Source organism: Lipotes vexillifer, unplaced genomic scaffold, assembly GCF_000442215.2.
Source record: "Lipotes vexillifer unplaced genomic scaffold, Lipotes_vexillifer_v1.1 scaffold147, whole genome shotgun sequence".
NCBI lineage: Eukaryota > Metazoa > Chordata > Mammalia > Artiodactyla > Lipotidae > Lipotes > Lipotes vexillifer.
In genome coordinates, this window is record NW_006778796.1 from 1169449 (window position 1) to 1188984 (window position 19536).

At 36.2% G+C, this 19536-nt stretch overlaps 1 protein-coding gene across 2 annotated transcripts in view; it reads left to right on the top strand.

Moving 5' to 3' along the window:
• The window catches only part of CD2AP (CD2 associated protein), a 108226-nt gene that overhangs the window by 7065 nt on the left and 81625 nt on the right, over positions 1 to 19536 (top strand). The window contains exon 1 of one of the 2 annotated variants that reach the window (XM_007451909.1): positions 12964 to 13036. The exons of the other annotated variant lie outside the window; for it this stretch is intronic. Within the exon in view, the coding sequence (XP_007451971.1) occupies positions 12964 to 13036 (73 nt within the window). Of the gene's footprint in view, positions 1 to 12963; positions 13037 to 19536 lie in introns of those variants that run through there. 2 annotated transcript variants of the gene reach the window in all.

Sequence of the window (19536 nt, forward strand, 5' to 3'; positions counted from 1 at the left end):
CCCTCCCTCCCTCCCTCGGGTCTTCGTTGCTGCGTGCTTTGTTGTGGTGCGCAGGCTTCTCATTGCGGTGGCTTCTCTTGTTTCGGAGCACGGGGCTTCAGTAGCTGTGGTGCACGGGTGCACAGGCTTAGTTGCTCTGCGGCATGTGGGATCTTCCCGGACCAGGGCTCGAAACCGTGTCTCCTGCATTGGCAGGTGGATTCTTAACCACTGTACCACTAGGGAAGTCCCTGTGCTGTACTTTCAATTTTCAGTTCTAACCTTGGTTAGAACCAAGTGAGTTAGGTATTTTCTTTCTGGGCTCCTAAATGTTTCCTCCTTTGGACTAAATTTAACTTTACCTCTTTTTTGTTTTTTATTTAATAGTTTCTGAAGACCTTAGTTGCCTGGATGTTCTATCCTCATACTTACTCTTTTCTTTCAACTGAAAGTGTATTTGTTGGTTGTTTGTACTTAAAGGAGCTTTTATTCTAATAAGAAACTCTGCTTTTTAAAAATTCATTATTCTAAATTGATATCTAGCCTAAAATGTTGATCTAGTGTCAGATATGGCCATGTTATGGACTCTTTTTTTCCTAGAACCTCTTTATACCACATCATTCCTTTCCAGTGCCTCCAGTAGACTTGCATTTTTTTTTAGACTTGCATTTTTAATCTTTAAAATTTTGTATACTTTATTCAACTTTCCATCATGATCACATACTGTTTCTACTCTAATTTGCAAACCAGAGATGACTAACATGGGATCCTGAATTCCCATATCTATTTTAGTGCCACATAGCTCAGGTTCTTTTGAATTTTATTTATTTCTGGCTGCGTTGGGTCTTCGTTGCTGCGCGCGGGCTTTCTCTAGTTATGGCGAGCAGGGGCTACACTTTGTTGCCATGCACGGGCTTCTTATTGCGGTGGCTTCTCTTGTCACAGAGCACAGGCTCTAGGAGCGCGGGCTTCAGTAGTTGTGGCATGTGGGCTCAGTAGTTGTGGCTCACAGGCTTAGTTGCTCTGCGGCATGTGGGATCTTCCTGGACCAGGGCTCAAACCCGTATTCCCTGCATTGGCAGGTGGATTCTTAACCACTGCGCCACCAGGGAAGTCCCTCAGGTTGTTTTTAATGATTCAGTGTCCACGTAATTCTCAGAGGGTGACTGTGTGACATCTAATCACTAGGAGTTTCTAGGAGAAAAATACTTTAAGTATGGTAACAATAACAGTTACCACCAACGTTAAGAGAAATGTTCTATCACAAGGTCACATTGTCAAGGAGAGGAGCTTCGGATGAGAGATTAATCAAGAAGTATTTGCCTTAATGTGAGGAATGTGATTAATGCCATGCTAGGTGCTAGGAGAATTAGGACAAATATAAGTTTTGGTGTCTCAGATAGTTTACAGCAGTGTTGCAGGTTGGGCATATTATTAGAATCATCTGGATTTTAAAAATTTCACACAGGAGATTCTAATGTAAATGCTCCCATGTCTCCTTACCTACAGTTGTTGATGAGTGTCATCAGAGTGTTGGGATGGCTAAGAGTGTTGTGATAGGAATAAGAATGAACATGGTAGGAATAAAACTTAACATGTGAATCATCAGAAATCCAAATAAGAAGAGGGAACATAGTACATTAAGAAAATATATTCCAGTGTCAGAAATGTTAAAATGTAATAAGAGAAGTATAAGGAAGATCAGGATATAGATTCCTGCATTGGAAGGCAAATAGGATTTGTTCATCTCTAAGTTTGACCAGTGACATAGTGAGTACTTGGCAGTAGCCAAGATATTTTTTTCTCTACTCCTGGTACTGTCTTTAGAGTGAAGCACACCTTCATTTGAACTGGTATCTTCAAGATCCCTTTACCTGAAATATTCAAAGTGTCCTAACCTTCTTAGTGTCTATCAGTGCTCCAGTACTGAGGAGGCCAGAACTTTACCTAACACCTAGACTGACCTTATTAACTATAAGAGTGCCATTCCTAGAGTATTTGTATTTATCATGATTATCGTAATAATCAAGTGCCAAATTGTTTGTTTTGGATTATAAGTACAGAAGTTCATATATTTGTAAAATTGAGACCATACAGTCTTGGCTAAAGTAGCATGTAATGTTTTTTGGAAACATATTTAAAGTTGGTCTTTCAAATGTATATTCTTCTGCATGTTTTTTTTTTCTAATTCTTTGTTACACTTTTAATTAGTTGGAAATGTGTTTTACTATTAAAGTTTTTTATTAGACTTTAATTAAAACTCCGGCTCTGCTGCAGCAGAATGTACCCTGATGAGTATTTTGCCTTGCTCTTTTGGGGTGTGTGTATGTGTGTGCATATGTGCGTGTGTGCAAGCTATTTAAGATGAAGACTGTATTTTTACTTACTAATTAGAACATTCTTGTCAAACACATTTTATGAAGCAGTTAAAAAAATTACCTTAGTACAGCAGAAACTAACACAACTTTGTAAATCAACTATACTCCAATAAAAATTTTAAAAATTACCTTAAATAATGACAATAAATCTGTTGAGAGTTCAGAATTTTCAGAATGAATGTCAAATGGAAACCTAAAGGCTATACTTTAAATTTCAAGATAACCTCTTTCCCACAAAAACTTCCTAAATTTCTTGTATTGTTTATATTCTATACAACCCAACTGAACTTATGATTAAATCTCACAGTTTAAAGCCGAAATAAAAATTCCTTTGTTATTCTTGTTTTTCATATGTAATAACCTTACTTGCCCTGAGCTTATGGATGCCAGAGACCCCATCACTTATTTTATTCTAAAAAATTTAACACTTAGTAACTAGCAGAAAATTGGGAGCTTGCTGTGTGTCCACTAAGTCTGTGATTCAATAATGTTTTAATTTGGAGTAATTGGGGTGGATGAGGTCTAACTTTCTTTTTACAGGTACAGTTGACCATTGGATAACACAGGTTTGAACTTCGCAGGTCCACCTATATGTGGATTTTTTTCAGTAGTAAATACCATAGTACTATAGGATCTGTGGTTGGTTGAATTTGTGAATGCAGAACCGCCCGTCCGAAGGGCCGACTGTAAATTATATTTGAATTTTCAACTGTGAGGAGGGTTGGCGCCTCTAACCCCCACGTTGTTCAAGGGTCAACTGTGAACTCTTTAACCCTTTCTGTATGACTCATTGAGACTCTTAAGTCCCTTTAGTAGAGAATCAGTAATCTGGGATATTAAACATCTTGTCAGGAGGATCTGCAGATTGCCTACTCCATGTATGTTACATTGATGTTACATACTTCTACATACTTCTACATACTTCTTACATTGATTGTTACATACTTCTACATACTTCTTACATTGATGTTACATACTTCTAATAAATAAAGGGGAAATTACTTATTTTGCGTATGAGACAGTTCTCTATGATTCTCCAGTTTATCCTGTTAAGTAAATTTAGGCATAAAGGCTTAATTTGCTCCAGAAAGTTTGTTTAAAATAACTTGAACAATGTTGTTGAACTGTAAAATTATACGATATTAAATGGGTATCATGAAGCAAGTATACATATGGTCTTAGAGACATACTAAATTGATAAATTACATATAATTAAAATTTTTCTATAGCCATGTTAAAAATACAGCAAAGGTGAAATTAATTTGAGTATTATGGGTATGTTGTTTTAAAGAAAATACATTATTTCAACATGTTCAGTATAAAAACTTATTAATTAGTATACATTTTTTTCTGTTTTTGGAATCTGGTGTGTATTTTACATATATATAAAACACCTTAGTTTGGACTAGCCGTAATTTACATGCTCTGTAGTCACCTGTGGCTGGTGGTTACCAGCTGGGAAATGCAATTTTAGAATGTAAATCTTAAGGGTTTTTGTGAATCTCACGAGAGTATATATTAAAATATTTTTAAAGTATTATGCAGTTAAAATTGTTATGTAAGGAATTGAACTATTTTAGGGTTTGTTAATGGTAAATGAACTATTTTTGGCCTTATCTGATTAGTTTTGTATTAGATATTTAATTATTTATCTTGGATAAATAATTTATTGTAATTAAATAACAAGTATATTTTCTCATGGAAAAAAATGCTCGGTTTAATAGATTGCATGTAATAAGCTTGAAGTTTAGTTCTTCTTCTAAATAAACTGAGTTTTTGGCAGTCGGCCTGTTGGTGTATTGGAGAATTTGAAGCTTTTGAATGACATTTGGTTTGACATTTGAATGACTTGAGTGTGTAATTTGGCCTTAGTAATAAGAGAGCTGTTCTTTCAGTTTATAATGCTTAACTTCAGAGATAAGTAAGATTTAAGTGTGACATTTCACAAAGACATGAATGCTGTTGGTAAGAGCTCAAAAGAAAAACACAGACAATTATTGGGGAATAAGTTCTCAGAAATGACACGGGAAAAATATTTCAGAAGCCTGTCAGTTTTAAACATGTAAAATTTTGCATGGACCTGTGTGATGGCATTGTTCTGGGTAAAGTGTCTATATCTTTTGTTGGATTTTCAGTGAGGTCTGTGATCAGAAAAAAGTTCTGAAGGACTGTTAAATAGCTGTTATGTGATTTTTTTACCCCCCTACATTCTAACATTTCTAGGTTTTTTTTTTTTTTTTTTTTTTTTTTGGCGGTATGCGGGCCTCTCACTGTTGTGGCCTCTCCCATTGCGGAGCACAGGCTCCGGATGCGCAGGCTCAGCGGCCATGGCTCATGGGCCCAGCCGCTCCGTGGCATGTGGGATCTTCCCGGACCAGGGCACGAACCCGCGTCCCCTGCATCAGCAGGCGGACTCTCAACCACTGCGCCACCAGGGAAGCCCCTACATTTCTAGTTTTTAAATCATATTCCACACTAATTGTTTTTTCCATAATAATAATAATTCTATCTTGTCAGTAAATACTTTGGTTTAAATATGACAGTGTTTCTTGAGATGTTTGTATCTATCAGCACAGACAGAAGCACTCAATAAGAAGGTGGGCAAGATCCTCACACTCCTGTTGCTTAATCGTTAGTGGGGAGATTGTAGTATATTATGACAGGTGTTAACATTTAGTGAATATTTATTAGCTACTTCTGTTTAAGGCACAGTTTTAGGCACTTTATAAGCATCATCTCATTTAATTCTCACAACAAATCTATATACATTTTTGTGTACTGTTATTTTTCTCATTTTACAGATTAGGAAGCAAGCACAGAAGTAGAAAGTAATAAATACTGAATCCAGGTACTCTTAATCACTATAAAATGTAGAATGAATTCCTAACTGTTCCTGAGAGATGTCCTTTGGGTTATGAAAAATTGGTATTTCTGATCCTCCTTATCCTGCCCTGCTGTTTTTTGGATGTATCCAGGTCCTAGAACAAGTGCCTTTTAGTAGCAGCCACTCCAAAATTTGCTGAATGAATTTTTTTTTTTTTTTCTTTTTTGCCTGCGTTGGGTCTTTGTTGCTGCGCGTGGGCTTTCTCTAGTTGTGGCGAGCGGGGGGCTACTCTACATTGCGGTGGGCGGGCTTCTCATTGCAGTGGCTTCTCTTGTTGCGGAGCATGGGTGCCAGGTGCATAGGCTTCCGTAGTTGCAGCACGTGGGCTCAGTAGTTGTGGCTCGCAGGCTTCAGAGTGCAGGCTCAGTAGTTGTGGCACAGGGGCTTAGTTGCTCCGCGGCATGTGGGATCTTCCCGGACCAGGGCTCGAACCTGTGTCCCCTGCATTGGCAGACGGATTCTTAACCACTGCACCACCGGGGAAGTCCTGAATGAATGTTGAGTATGATTATACTTGTGCCTAAATAAGAGGTTGTTTTTTGAATATTTATTTATTTGGGTGCACCAGGTCTTAGTTGCAGCATGCAGGATCTAGTTCCCTGACCAGGGATCGAACCCGTGCCCCGGGATCAAACCCGTGCCCCCTGCATTGGGACTGCAAAGTCTTAACCACTGGACCACCAGGGAAGTCCCCAAATAAGAGTTTAAAATTTTAGACAATGTAATATCTTTCATTTCAATGCTCCAAATAGCTGTTGAGTACATACTGTATGTCAGGCATTGTGATGGGGTTTGGGAATACAAAGATGAGTGAAACATAGTCCCCTGCTCTCAGTCCTGGCCAGATAGTGTTTGGGGATCATTTGCATTTAGCACTTCTTTGATTCTAAGAATTTAAATTATTGTTTTTTGTATGCATGCATTTATTTTTGGTGAATGCTTAGAAACATAAGATGCTTAGAGATTTTGCTGGACGCTTAGAGAAATTCAAATAATTACTTCATATTTTTTCTTGATTCTGGTTATTCTTATAGGTTCTTGCAGTTGTCTGTATAACTTCATTATGTTTTTAAAGTCTGCTTAGAAAGTGAGTAAAATTGTCTTTTATAGCAACTTCCCACTTTTTGGTAAGCTTAAAATTTCTTCTTAGCTGATATTTTGTTAATTATTATCATTTAGGAAATGCTTCCAATGCTAGACGTTTTATTGAACATTTAATCCCACAAGAGCATTCTGCGGTAAAATATCATTGTTCCCATTCTTTAGATTCAGAAATTAAAGTTAAAGAGATTGTTACTCACCCAAGGTCAGACAAGATATGGAGAAGGCAGAATCAAACTTGCATTGATCAAAGCATTTCCTCTTAATTATTTTTTAAAACGTTTTAGGAAAGGAGAAAAATGTTGAGCTAGACAGAGCAAGTAACATAAATGATTATGTCTTAGTGTGGTTTAAAAATGAACCTTAAATATTTATTACCTGAAAATTGAGTTGGTGTTACACATTGTTCATGTATTTGGGTAACTATTTTCTCTTAAAAGACAACAAATTTTAACTGTGTGTTACACATTGGTCTTTTACTCCTTTATCTAGTAGGGTATCATAGGATTCTTTCTGTTTTTTTTTTTTGGTGAGTTCTATAAAACTTCATGACAAATATTCATTGGTATTTTAAAAAAATCTGGCTTGAAATGTGTTTAAAACTAATTTCTAGTGTTTTTTCAGAGTTAATAGTGGATTAAAAATCTGAGGAATATTTAATTGAGTTTTCCAACTTATTTGCTTTTTAGATAGATTTTGTATGTTTGTTGTTTTTAGGATTTATTATTTTGGGAGGAGATATTAATCACATGTATATGGTAATTTCTTTGTTTTGGGCTAATTCTTCATCAGTTTTTGTGAGATTAAATCCTTTTTCATTTTTGAACTTTGCTTAAGGTATTTTTGTGGATATCTGTCACCTATTGATCTGATTTAGTAATGTTTAAAGGAATGTAATACTGTGTAAAAACTTCCTGATACCACATTTGCTTTTCTTCTTTTTGAATATGTGGTAAGAGTATATGGTACTTTGCAAACTTTCACACTCTATTTGAAACACAGAAAGGAGGGGTGGGTTTTCTGTATGATATCTTAAGAATGACTGGATTTACTTATCGCTGCTGAAAAACATAAGAAATGTTATGCTTATCAGTTCTGTGTTTAACAAGCTTGAGGAAGTAATTGACAGAAATTCTAATATCATACATATAGCTAAAAGAATGTTAGGGATGATACTGTGCTTGTAATTAGTGTTTTGACTGATAGCTCTGGGTAACTGTAGGGGACCTAAATAATGAAATGTCATTGGTTAATGACATTAAGCAATGCTCATCAGTTTTTCATTTCTCCATTTATGGTAAAGATAGTCCTGGAAATAAATTTCTGGTAAAAATTTTTGGTTTATAGTAAAAAAAAAAATGTTTAATCCTGAAAATAAAAACTAAAAATATTTTTTAAAAACCTTTTTTTAAATAGGAAATAAGAGGTAGAAGCATTAAAGTGTTTTTTATTATATAACTACTTCTTTGGCAATAAAGCTTATATTGGAGTATATTTTTGTTAATTTTTGTATAACTTTCTATATTTTGACCTTTGCTATAATGAACACCTGTTAATTCTCAGTGGTCTAATGTAACCAGTGCTATAATAGAAATAAGGTGAATTTGACACACCCATTTAGATGCCATTGTGCTATTTATCTGTATTGTACTGACCCAAACCAAAGTAAACATTCCCTAGTGACTGCTCATACAACTCAAACCTATTTGGAATTTGTGTAAATTGTTTACATTATTTTTTCATTAGGTGATATTTCATTATCCAAAAAATATGTGTTTATGAGGGCAGAACAGTCAAAACTTTTATAGTACTGCCATTAATATTTTTGTGCATTATCTTTTTTAAAAATTCTGAATTTTAAGGTTTTTAAGCCTGGTTTTCAGACATTTTTATTTTTAAAAAGATCACTATTTTTAAATTAAGTGTTTAACCATAATTCAAAAAGAGTCATGTACCACAATGTTCGTTGCAGCACTATTTACAATAGCCAGCACATGGAAGCAACCTAAGTGTCCATCGACAGATAAATGGATAAAGAAGATGTGACACATAAATACAATGGAATATTACTCAGCCATAAAAGAAATGAAATTGAGTTATTTGTAGTGAGGTGGATGGACCTAGAGTCTGTCATACAGAATGAAGTAAGTCAGAAAGAGAAAAACAAGTACCGTATGCTAACACGTATATATGGAATAAAGAAAAAAAGGTTCTGATGAACCTAGGGGCAAGACAGGAATAAAGATGCAGACATAGAGAATGGACTTGAGGGCACAGGGAGGGGGAAGGGTAAGCTGGGACAAAGTGAGAGAGTAGCATTGACATATATACACTACCAGATGTAAAATAGATAGCTAGTGGGAAGCAGCTGCATAGCACAGGGAGATCATCTCCATTCTTTGTGACCACTTACAGGGGTGGGAGAGGGAGGGTATATGGGGATATATGTATACGTATAGCTGATTCACTTTGTTATAAAGCAAAAACTAACCCACCATTGTAAAGCAATTATATTCCAATAAAGATGTTGAAAAAAAATTGTGTTTACAAAAAATACTCCACCGGCACTACCCCTCATCCCTTCCTGCAGCCAAGTTGTTAAGTAAAAATGTTTTTTTGCTTTGTTTCGTTTTGTTTTAAAGTGAGGGTTAAGTTCTTAGAGTGGCTTAGTGTACTTTTTAAATACTTCACTTTCTTTTACTTGTTTTTCATTCTAGGTTTTCATATTTTTCTTTTCGGTTCTAACAGATACCCTTAATTCTTTGTCTTGTTTGCTACAAATATTTATTCCCAGTTTTCAACTTGTTTGCTTTGAAATTTCGTTTGCTTTAGTTTAGAAATTTCTTTTTTCTCCATAATTTTGATATTCACTTCCATTTCCTTCCCTCCCTCCTATCCACTTCCTTCCCTTTTGTTTGAAAGTGTGTGTGTGTTTGTGTGTGTGTATTGTGTTCTTTTTTATTCAATTAGAATTTGTGGGATATGGTATGAGATGAAAATCTGTATGTAGCATGTTCCCCTTTTACACCGCTTTTCAACACTGGCAGTTTTGTGTTGACATTTTGTGCCAGAAATTACTTGTTGTTGAGGGGCTGTCCTGTGTTTTCATCAGTGCTTAGCAGCATCCCTAGCCTCTACCCAGTAGATGCCAGTAGAATTCCCTGAGTTGTAACAACCAAAAGTGTCTCCAGACATTCCAAAGTGTCCGCTATGGGGCAGAATTATCTTGGTTGAGAACCATTACCCTAATATAAATTAGTTCTGAATTTACATGTTCTAAATCTAGTTATCCTGAGAGAAACTGAATTGCTATTTTAACCTCAAAGCTTATGTTTTCTAGGGCAAAGCTTGAGGTTAAGACCTCATGCTACAGGCTTTTTACTGTGACGAGAGGGATCTGGTTCACACAGACACACACACAAAGGCTAATTTTTATTGAATGCTTATTTTAGAATCTGTGGATCATGTGGTTTTTTGTATTACACCTATTTATATGATAAATTAGATTTTCCAAGATTAAACCTATCCCATGATAGACCTTGCTTAGTTGTGGTAGCTAATTATCTAACTATGCATTTGAATTCCATTTGTTGACATTTTATTTAGAACCTTTTCTATTTGAGAGTACATTTCTGGGTGCAGTCTTTGGTCTTGATAACATTCAAATTGTCTCAAATACTGATTATTTTAAAATAGTGAACCTTTGTGGGCTTGTTTTGTGTTCTATAGTAGTTTTGAAAGAATTAACCTTTAAAACAAACTATTTTTGGTAACTTTTTTTGAGGTCATTTTTTTTAGATCACTTTCTGATTTTATTCCTGGGTTATTGATCTGTTGATTTTAAAAAATCTCTTGAGTAATTAGTTTTTCTTTAAAATAGAAATTTATCCATTTCATTGAGATTTTTAGGCTTGGAACTTTATAGCCTCTCCAAGAACCAGACTAGTTTCGTAAGTTCTCACATGCCTCTGGGCTGCTGAGTCTGACCCAACTCTGCAGCATCTCTTTTTAGAATGTTGAATTGGCAGATCTCTTTGTGTATTCTGTAATCTCTTGTGGCTCCAGTTGATTTTTCATTGCTCATACTGATGAGGCTTCTTTGAAGTATTAAATCTTTTGAGATGCTTTGGAAATGGATTGCTGGATGAGTTAACCATGCAAGTGCTAGTGCCGTTTGAGATCACTTAGTAGAACTGATCAGTTAAATATATATAATTTCAGTCTTTGGTATTAGGACGGTTATTCATGTATTGGCAAAAATAGCCCCAAATATCTAGGATGAATTTACTTTGAAGTTTACTGACTTCAGAAGGATCTGGTTTATTTAGCTCTAATAAATGAGATGTTAGTGTTTTTTAATATAGTTTGATTATCTGAGAAAAATTAAAAATAGAATGCTACTCTAACATGTATATAAAATTAGCTCTTACAACAAACTGATTTTTAATGAATAAGTTAATTTTACTGGAAAAAACATGGACTGTGTTGAAATGAAAGTTGGACTTTCGAATAAAGGTTTTGTTAAAATAAAGTGGATAAAATATATGAAAGTTAACTCAGTATAATTCTGCAAGATGAGCAAAATAAAGAGTAATTTAATGTTATTTAAGGAGGAATTCATTGTACTGAACTGACATTTACTGCTGGAACATATTTTTTGCCAAAACTTTTATAACTTATTCTAATATTTTGAGGAACATTTTGTATAATTTATGTAGTATATATTGTGTATATTGTATATATGCATATTGTATGTGAAGATATTATAAAATACACTGAAGTACTTAACAATTCTTACATCTGAATATAGACATTATAATTAAATAGATGGCTAGGGGCAGATAGCACTTTTAAATTGAGCAAATAGTCAGGAACTTGAAAAGCAGTGCATTTGTAAGTCAGGATTTCTTGTTCCCTATGACTTGTTTTATGGAATCTGTGGTTTCTAAGATAATAAGGTGATATTGGAAAGTTGGTGTTAACTTTTTTGTATTGAGTTTGGTTTGGTAACAGAATTATAGAATTCTATCAGAGAGTAGGGCGGATGGGATTTATGACTTTTTAATGATTCCTTTATGGTTGAAACATATCCCACATGGCTCTAACTGACTCTACAACTAGGTGAAATGTTTTGGTGTATATTGTGGGACAAAACATCAGATACCCTCCTGTATCACCTTGGAATGAAACCCTCACTGAGAAAGAGTGACATTACAATAAGGAACACTGTTTTGTATGTTTGGGGTTCTGACACAGTAACATTCTGTATATACAGTCCACTATGGGATACTAACGTTAGTGACATCTTCTGATTATAAAACTGTTCATCTTAGGAAGTTTAGAAAATACAGGGAGGATAAAGAATGACAAAAATGACCCATAATCTTCTACAGAGTGAACGGTTATTTTGATGTTTTAGGTCTTAAAAAATAAATACATTTTACAGATTTGGTTCATACTTCACATATACAGTTGACTCTTGAACAGTGCGGGCGTTAGGGGCGCTGACCCCCTGCAAAGTTGAAAATCTGCATATAACTTTTGACTCCCCCCAAACTTTACTAATAGCTTGCTGTTGACTGGGAGCTCTATAAATAACATAAAGTTTATTTTCACATATTTTGTATGTTATATGTACTACATACTGCGTTTTTATAATAAAGTAAGCTAGGGAAAAGAAAATGTTATTAGGAAAATCATAAAGAAGAGAAAATACATTTATTAGTACTGTACTGTATTTATTGATATAAATTTATGTCATTGGCTTACAAGATGAATTCTCTATCAGTAGCTATGTCAATATTGTCTTATATGATACAAAACACTGTAGATGTTATATGTATTACTAATACTACACATCAGAAATGAAAAGATAGGGCTTCCCTAGTGGAGCACTGGTTGAAAACCTGCCTGCCAATGCAGGGGACACAGGTTCGAGCCCTGGTCTGGGAAGATCCCACATGCCACGGAGCAACTGGGCCCGTAAGCCACAACTACTGAGCCTGTGCGTCTGGAGCCTGTGCTCCGCAACAAGAGAGGCCGCGATAGTGAGAGGCCCACACACCGCAATGAGGAGTGCCCCCGCTCGCCGCAACTAGAGAAAGCCCTTGCACAGAAACGAAGACCCAACACAGCCATAAATAAATAAATTTATTAAAAAAAAAATGAAAAGATAATGTGAAAAATGAATTCATATTTATAGGTATAATGATTCATACATTGATAATAAAGAAGCAGCAATATTAATGCTTTATGGTAGCCTAGTATAATTGATATGGTTGCTTCATGGTAGCCTAGCCTTTACACTAGTGAATAAAGTTATAACATTATGGCATACAATATTGCAGTCATATTCACAATACAGTATGTAAATATTGTTACATTTTAAAAAAAACACCTGTGATGATAGGCTAATATACAGTTTCTCCAATTATGAGAGAGATAGGTGTACTGTATGGTAATGTAATTCTTTGAAAGCCAAGTTATAAAACAGTAAGAAAACTAAGACATTAACTTTATATTAAATATCACCCATGCCTATGTAAGGACTGGCTCTCTACTTCAATATAAGTCTTGCACACGGTGTTCTGCATGATGAATACTTAGGTGATGATGATTATCATGACACAGAAACATCTCATACATTTCTTGCTGTACAGTTACGAGATTTTTCACATGAAGACACACACAACAGGTAAGTTTATTAACTGTAAGGCATGATGATTATTTACTGTTCATTAAGTGGAAGTGGATAATCATAAAGGTCCTTATCCTTATTTTCACGTTGGGTAGGCTGTGAGGAGGTGGAGGAAGGGCAGTTGGTCTTGCTGGCTTGGGTGGCAGAGAAGGAAGAGTTGGAAGGGGATGCAGGAGAGGCAGGGATGCTTGGTATAACATTATGGAAAATTTTTTTTTTTTTTTTTGCGGTACGCGGGCCTTTCCCTGTTGCGGCCTCTCCTGTTGCGGAGCACAGGCTCCGGATGCGCTGGCTCAGTGGCCATGGCTCACGGGCCCAGCCACTCCGCAGCACGTGGGATCTTCCCGGACCGGGGCACGAACCTGTGTCCCCTGCATTGGCAGGCGGACTCTCAGCCACTGGGCCACCAGGGAAGCCCCCTAAATTATTTTCTTAATGGCATTTGGGAGCTCTTCTGCTGTCTCTTGGTCAGCAGAAGCTGTTTCTCCTGTTATCTTGGCATTTTTAAAGGCAAACCTCTTTCTAAAATTAACAAACCATCCTTTGCTGGCATTAAATTCTCCAGCTTTCGATCCTTCACCTTCCTCTTGCTTTAAGTTGTCATGTAATGACTTTGCTTTTTTTCTTGAATCTTATTAGAGTCTATAGGTATGCCTTTCTTATAGCAATCCTGAATTAAAACTTGTATTTTCAGTATGAATAAAAAGTGCATGGTTTTCGCTATGTTGGCACAGCTGCAGTGACAGCTTCACAAATTTCCTTTTTTTAAAAAAATTTAACAATAGTTCTTACCCTGGATTCAATTATTTTGAAATGGCAGTCAACTGCAGCTGCAGACCTCAGTCGGTGTATTGATACCTGTCAAGCAATTCAACCTTTTCTCTGTTTCTTGGGAGCATTTCCAGCATTACCAGAGTCACTTCGTATGGGTAGGATTGCACTGTATGACTGTACCAGGTTTTTTTTCTTTTTAGTCCGTTTGTCCATTGAAGGGCATTGGGATTTTTCTAGTTTGTGGCAGTTAAGAACAGAGCTGCTGTAAACATTTGTGCATAGGTTTTTATGTCAGCCTAAGTTTTACCTCTCTGGAGTATGTGTAGCTAGGAGTCATATGGTAAGTGTATGTTTAACTTTATGTGAAACTGCCAAACTCTTTTCCTGAGTGTCTATACCTGTTTTTTAATTATTATTATTATTGTCACTAGCAATATATTAGAGTGGCAGTTGCTTCACATCTTCGTGGTATTTTAGTCATTCTAATAGGTGTATAGTAGTATCTCACCATGTAGAATTGGCAGATTTTTCTTTAATTGTTTGGTAGAATTTGCCAGGGAAAACATCTGGGCCTTGGGATTTCTTTTTTTGGAAGGTTTTTAAACTACAAACTCAATTTAAAAAATAGTTATTCAGATTATATCAAACTACCAAAACTTTGAGGTTTTCTTCATGTGTGTCTTTTTTTTTTTTAATATTTATTTATTTGGTTGTACCAGGTCTTAGTTGCGGCACGTGGGCTCCTTAGTTGTGGCATGTGAACTCTTAGTCGCATCATGCATGTGGGATCTAGTTCCCTGACCAGGGATCGAACCCAGGCCCCCTGCATTGGGAGCATGGAGTCTTATCCACTGTGCCACCAGGGGAGTCCCTGTGTCTTCTGAAATTGTTTGACAGTTCTTGGATGTTCTGTTTTGTTTTTTCAAAAATTATTATTTTTTGTATTTTAGCTCGAGAAATTTCTGTTGACCTGTCTTCAAGCTTCTTGAATCTGTCCTTGGTGGTGTCTAGTTGGTAGATGAGCCCACCAATGGCATCCTTTATTTCTGTTACAGTGTTTTTTGATTTCTAGCATTTCCTTTTGATTGTTTATCTTAGAGTCTCTATCTGCTTACCTTATACATCTGTTCTTGCATGTTATTTGTTTTTTTCCATTATCACCCTTAACATATATTATAGTTATTTACAATTCCCTGTTTGATTTCAAAATGCATGTATACTTGAGTCTGGCTCTGTGTTTTTCTTGCCTTCTAAAAGCATGACATGTAATTTTTTGTTGAAAATTGGACATGATGTATTAGGTAAAAGGAGCTAAGATCAATAGGTCTTTAGTGTGAGGGTTTTTTTTTTAAATTTATTTATTTGGCTGCATTGGGTCTTAGTTGCAGCATGTGGGATCTCTGTGGCATGCGGGCTTCTCTCTAGTTGTGGTGCGTGGGCTCAGTAGTTGCGGCGTGCAGGCCCTCTAGTTGTGGCACACGGGCTCTAGAGCCTGTGGGCTTTGTTGCCCTGCAGCATGTGAGGTCTTAGTTCCCTGACCCAGGGATAGAACCTGCGTCCCCTGCATTGGAAGGCAAATTCTTAGCCACTGGACCGCCAGGGAAGTCCCTAGTATGAGGTTTTATATTAATCTGGCTAGGAGTGTACTGTTTTTAGTATTTGTTCTAGCTGTAGGTGCCAGAGGCATCAAATTCCTTTAGTGTCCTTGTTTTTGTCTCCCCTGCTGTCTTTGGGTTTACCTAAGAACTCCTTCTCAGCATCTGCATCATGTAACTCTTTCAGTGGTAATTAACTTATTATAATGGAGCCCCATGGGTATGGTTGTAAGGCGCTGGGAAGAGGAAGCATCCTATAATCTTACAATTAAATCTCAAACTACTGGTGGGTCTGTGTCCTGGGACTGTGACGTCTTTCTTATTTCCCCACCCCTCCACCTCTCCATGTGAGACAGAAAGGTAAGAGGGGACTGGAATCAGAGAAATGCCCTTATACCCTTTCCACAGGTGGGATCAGGACCTGGTGAAGTCTTTTTCTTGGAGAGTAGGTCTGTGTTTTGGGTACTGGTTATTTCACAATGATTACTTTCCCTTTCCTCTCTGCCAGAACCACAAGGAGATCTTTATAGGCTCCTCACTGTGAGAACCTGGTGGGGTTCCTGGAAGTAAAACCCACAAAAGGGTGGGGGCTCCCCTGAGACTTTGGTCCCCAGAAGTTTTCTACTCTTGTGCTATTCCATACTTAGCCTCCAGCAATTCATAAAAGGTTTTGTTTTCAGTTTTTGTAGTAGATTGACTTTTTGCCCCCAAAATGTTATGTCTAAGTCCTAAGTCCTGGTACGTATGAATGTGACGTTATTTGGAAATAGAGTCTTTGCACATGTAGCTAAGGATCTTAAGATGATATCCTAGATTTAGGATTGGCCATAAATCCAGTGACTGGTGTACTTATGAAAAGTACGGAGAAGGAGGTTTGAGACAGAGACACAGAAGGGGAGGGCCATGGAGGCAGAGGTTGGAATTATGCAAGCCAAGGAATGCCAGAGGTTGCTGGCAGCCCCTAGAAGCCAAGATAGAGGTGTGGAGCAATTCTATATCAGTCTTTAGAAAGATCCAACCCTGATGATGCCTTGATTTTGTACTCTGGCCACCAAAGCTGTAACTATGAGAGAATAAAATAGTTTTATTGTTTTAAGTCACCTAGTTTGTGATAGTTTGTTATGACAGCCCTGGGAAACTAGTACAGTGTTCTTACCAGTTTATGACTCCAGTGGTTTCTACTTGAGATGGTCTAGTAGATCTTAGCTGTGACTCTCTGGATATGCCTGATCTCCATATCTTGAGGTGGTGGTTTGCCCTGTGTCCTCAATTCTCTGATGCGTCCAAAGAAAGTCACTGATTTTCCATTTGTTTAACTTTCTTCTTGTAAGGGTGGGAGTGACAGTTTCCAAGTTTCTTCCATGTTGGAGCTGAAACTGCAAGTCAGGTTTGTTTGTTTGTGTCTAGCATTTTTATACTGTATTATTTTAGTGATTACCACATGCCTTTTTCACTTTTAAAAATCTAATATTAATTGCTACCTTTACTCTCCTTCTGTACCATACAGGGATCTTAGAATACTTTAACTCCTGATTTATATAGCTGTTGTTAATCTTCCTAATATTTAAAATTTCCACATCCTCCCCCTCCCTCTTCCTCCTCCTCCTTTTTCATCTTCTTATTTATGTTTTTGTTGTTGTTGTTGTTGGGGTATAACTGTCATATAACAGTATATTAGTTTCAGGTGTACAACATAATGATATGAAATTGATATGTTTTGAGAAATGATCACCACAGTAAGTCTAGTTAGCATCCGTCACCATACATAGTTACAATTTTTTTTTCTTGTGATGAGAACTTTTCAAAGATTTACTGTCTTAGCAACTTTGCAGTATGCAATATAGTTTTATTAACTATAATCGCCATGCTGTACATTACATCCCCAGGACTTACTTATTTTATAGCTGGAAATTTTGATTTTCATTTCCCTGATGATTAGTGATGTTAAGTATCTTTTCATGTACCAGTTGACTATCCGTATGGATTCTCTGGAAGAATGTTTATTCTGATTCTCTGTCCATTTTTACATCAGACTGTTTTTTTTCTTTTTTTCTTTTTTTTTCTTTTTTTTTTGCTATTAAGTTGTATGAGTTCTTACGAACCCCTTATAAGATATATGATTTGCAAATATATTCTCCCATTCTGTAGGTCGTCTTTTCATTTCGTTTCCTTTCTGTGCAGAAGTTTTTAGTTTGATGTAGTTCCACTTGTTTATTTTTCCTTTTGTTGCCTTTCCTTTTGATGTCAAATCCAAAAAATCATCCCCAGGACCAATGACAAGGAGGTTACTGCCTATGTTTTCTTCTAGGATTTTGTGGTTTCAAGTTTTAAGTTTAAGTCTTTAATCCATTTTGAGTTAATTTTTTCTTATTTTACTCAGTGTTTATATACCTATATATTTACCACTCTTTTGCTTTTCTTTCCTTTGTGCATCTCTTTCTGGATATTGGATGTGTTCCCCTTTTCCTGCTGTGCTCAGAAAACACCTTCAGAGTTTCTTTCAGTGTGGTAAACTCTGCTTTTTGCTTGTCTTTTTTTTTTTTGAATTTTTGAATTTTATTTTATTTATTTTGTATACAGCAGGTTCTTATTAGTTGTCTGTTTTATACATGTTAGTGTATACATGTCTGTCCCAATCTCTCAGTTCATCTCACCACCACCACCACCCCCGTCACTTTCCCCACTTGGTGTCCATATGTTTGTTCTACATCTATGTCTCTATTTCTGCCTTGCAAACTGGTTCATCTGTACCATTTTTCTAGATTCCACATATATACGTTAATATACGATATTTCTTTTTCTCTTTCTGACTTACTTCACTCTGTATGACAGTCTGTAGATCCATCCACATCTCTACAAATGACCCAATTTCGTTCCTTTTTATGGCTGAGTAATATTCCATTGTATATATGTACCACATCTTCTTTATCCATTTGTCTGTCAATGGGCATTTAGGTTGCTTCCATGACCTGGCTATTGTAAATAGTGCTGCAATGAACATTGTGGTGCATGTGTCTTTTTGAATTATGGTTTTCTCTGGGTATATGCCCAGCAGTGGGATATCTGGGTCATATGGTAATTCTATTTTTAGTTTTTTAAGGAACCTCCATACTGTTCTCCATAGTGGCTGTATCAATTTACATTCCCACCAACAGTGCAAGAGGGTTCCCTTTTCTCCACACCCTCTCCAGCATTTGCTGTTTCTAGATTTTCTGATGATGCCCATGCTTATCTTTTTGCTTTTGGTTTGAAGGATATTTTCTCTGGTACAGACTTCACGATTTGCAGCTATTTTCTTTCTGCATTTTGAAAATACAAAACTGCTGCTTTCTGGCTCCTGCTGTTGCTGCTGAGAAGCCCATTTAAGTGTTGCTTCTTTGGTAACCTTTTAAGAATTTGTCTCTTCTAAGATTTTTTTTTTCCTCTTTGATATTTTGCAGTTTTACTATGTTGAGTTGCAGATTTCTTTTTATTTATTCCATTTGGAATTGCTTAGACTTCTTGACTCCATAGATTGATGTCTTTTATCAGTTTGGTGAGTTCAGAACTTTTCAGATAGTTCTTATTTTCTCCTTCTGGGACTCCAATTAAACATGGTAGACTGTTTTAGTATATCTTCTATGTCTGTTACATTCTCATCTATATTTTCTATATTTTTGTCCCTCTTGACTGCATTTTGGTTAGTTTCTGTTGATATTTACCTGTCTGCCCTTTAGCTAGTTTTCTGAAGCTGTATGTAATATACTTTTAAACTCATCCATTGAGTTTCTATTTTTGGTTATTGTCTTTCTCTGTTCTAGAATACCTGTGTGGTTCAAGTTTGTTTTCTCACTATCTGCAGTACTGAGCTTTGTGTCAGTTTTTCAGTCTGTAATTTATATCTTTGAACATGGTAAATGTTATTGTTTTCAAGTCTGCATCTGATAAGTTCAGTATATGGAGTTCATTGAAATGCTTCTGTTTCTTGTTTCTCTAGGTACTTATTTATGATGTTTTTGCATTTTATATGCCTGGTTATGTTTCCTTGTCTCTGGATGTTGTAGACTAAAAATATTTCTTGACATAATTTTATGTCTAGGTTATCTTCTCCCAGAGAGGATTCTGGTTACTTCTCTTTTGTCTTGAACC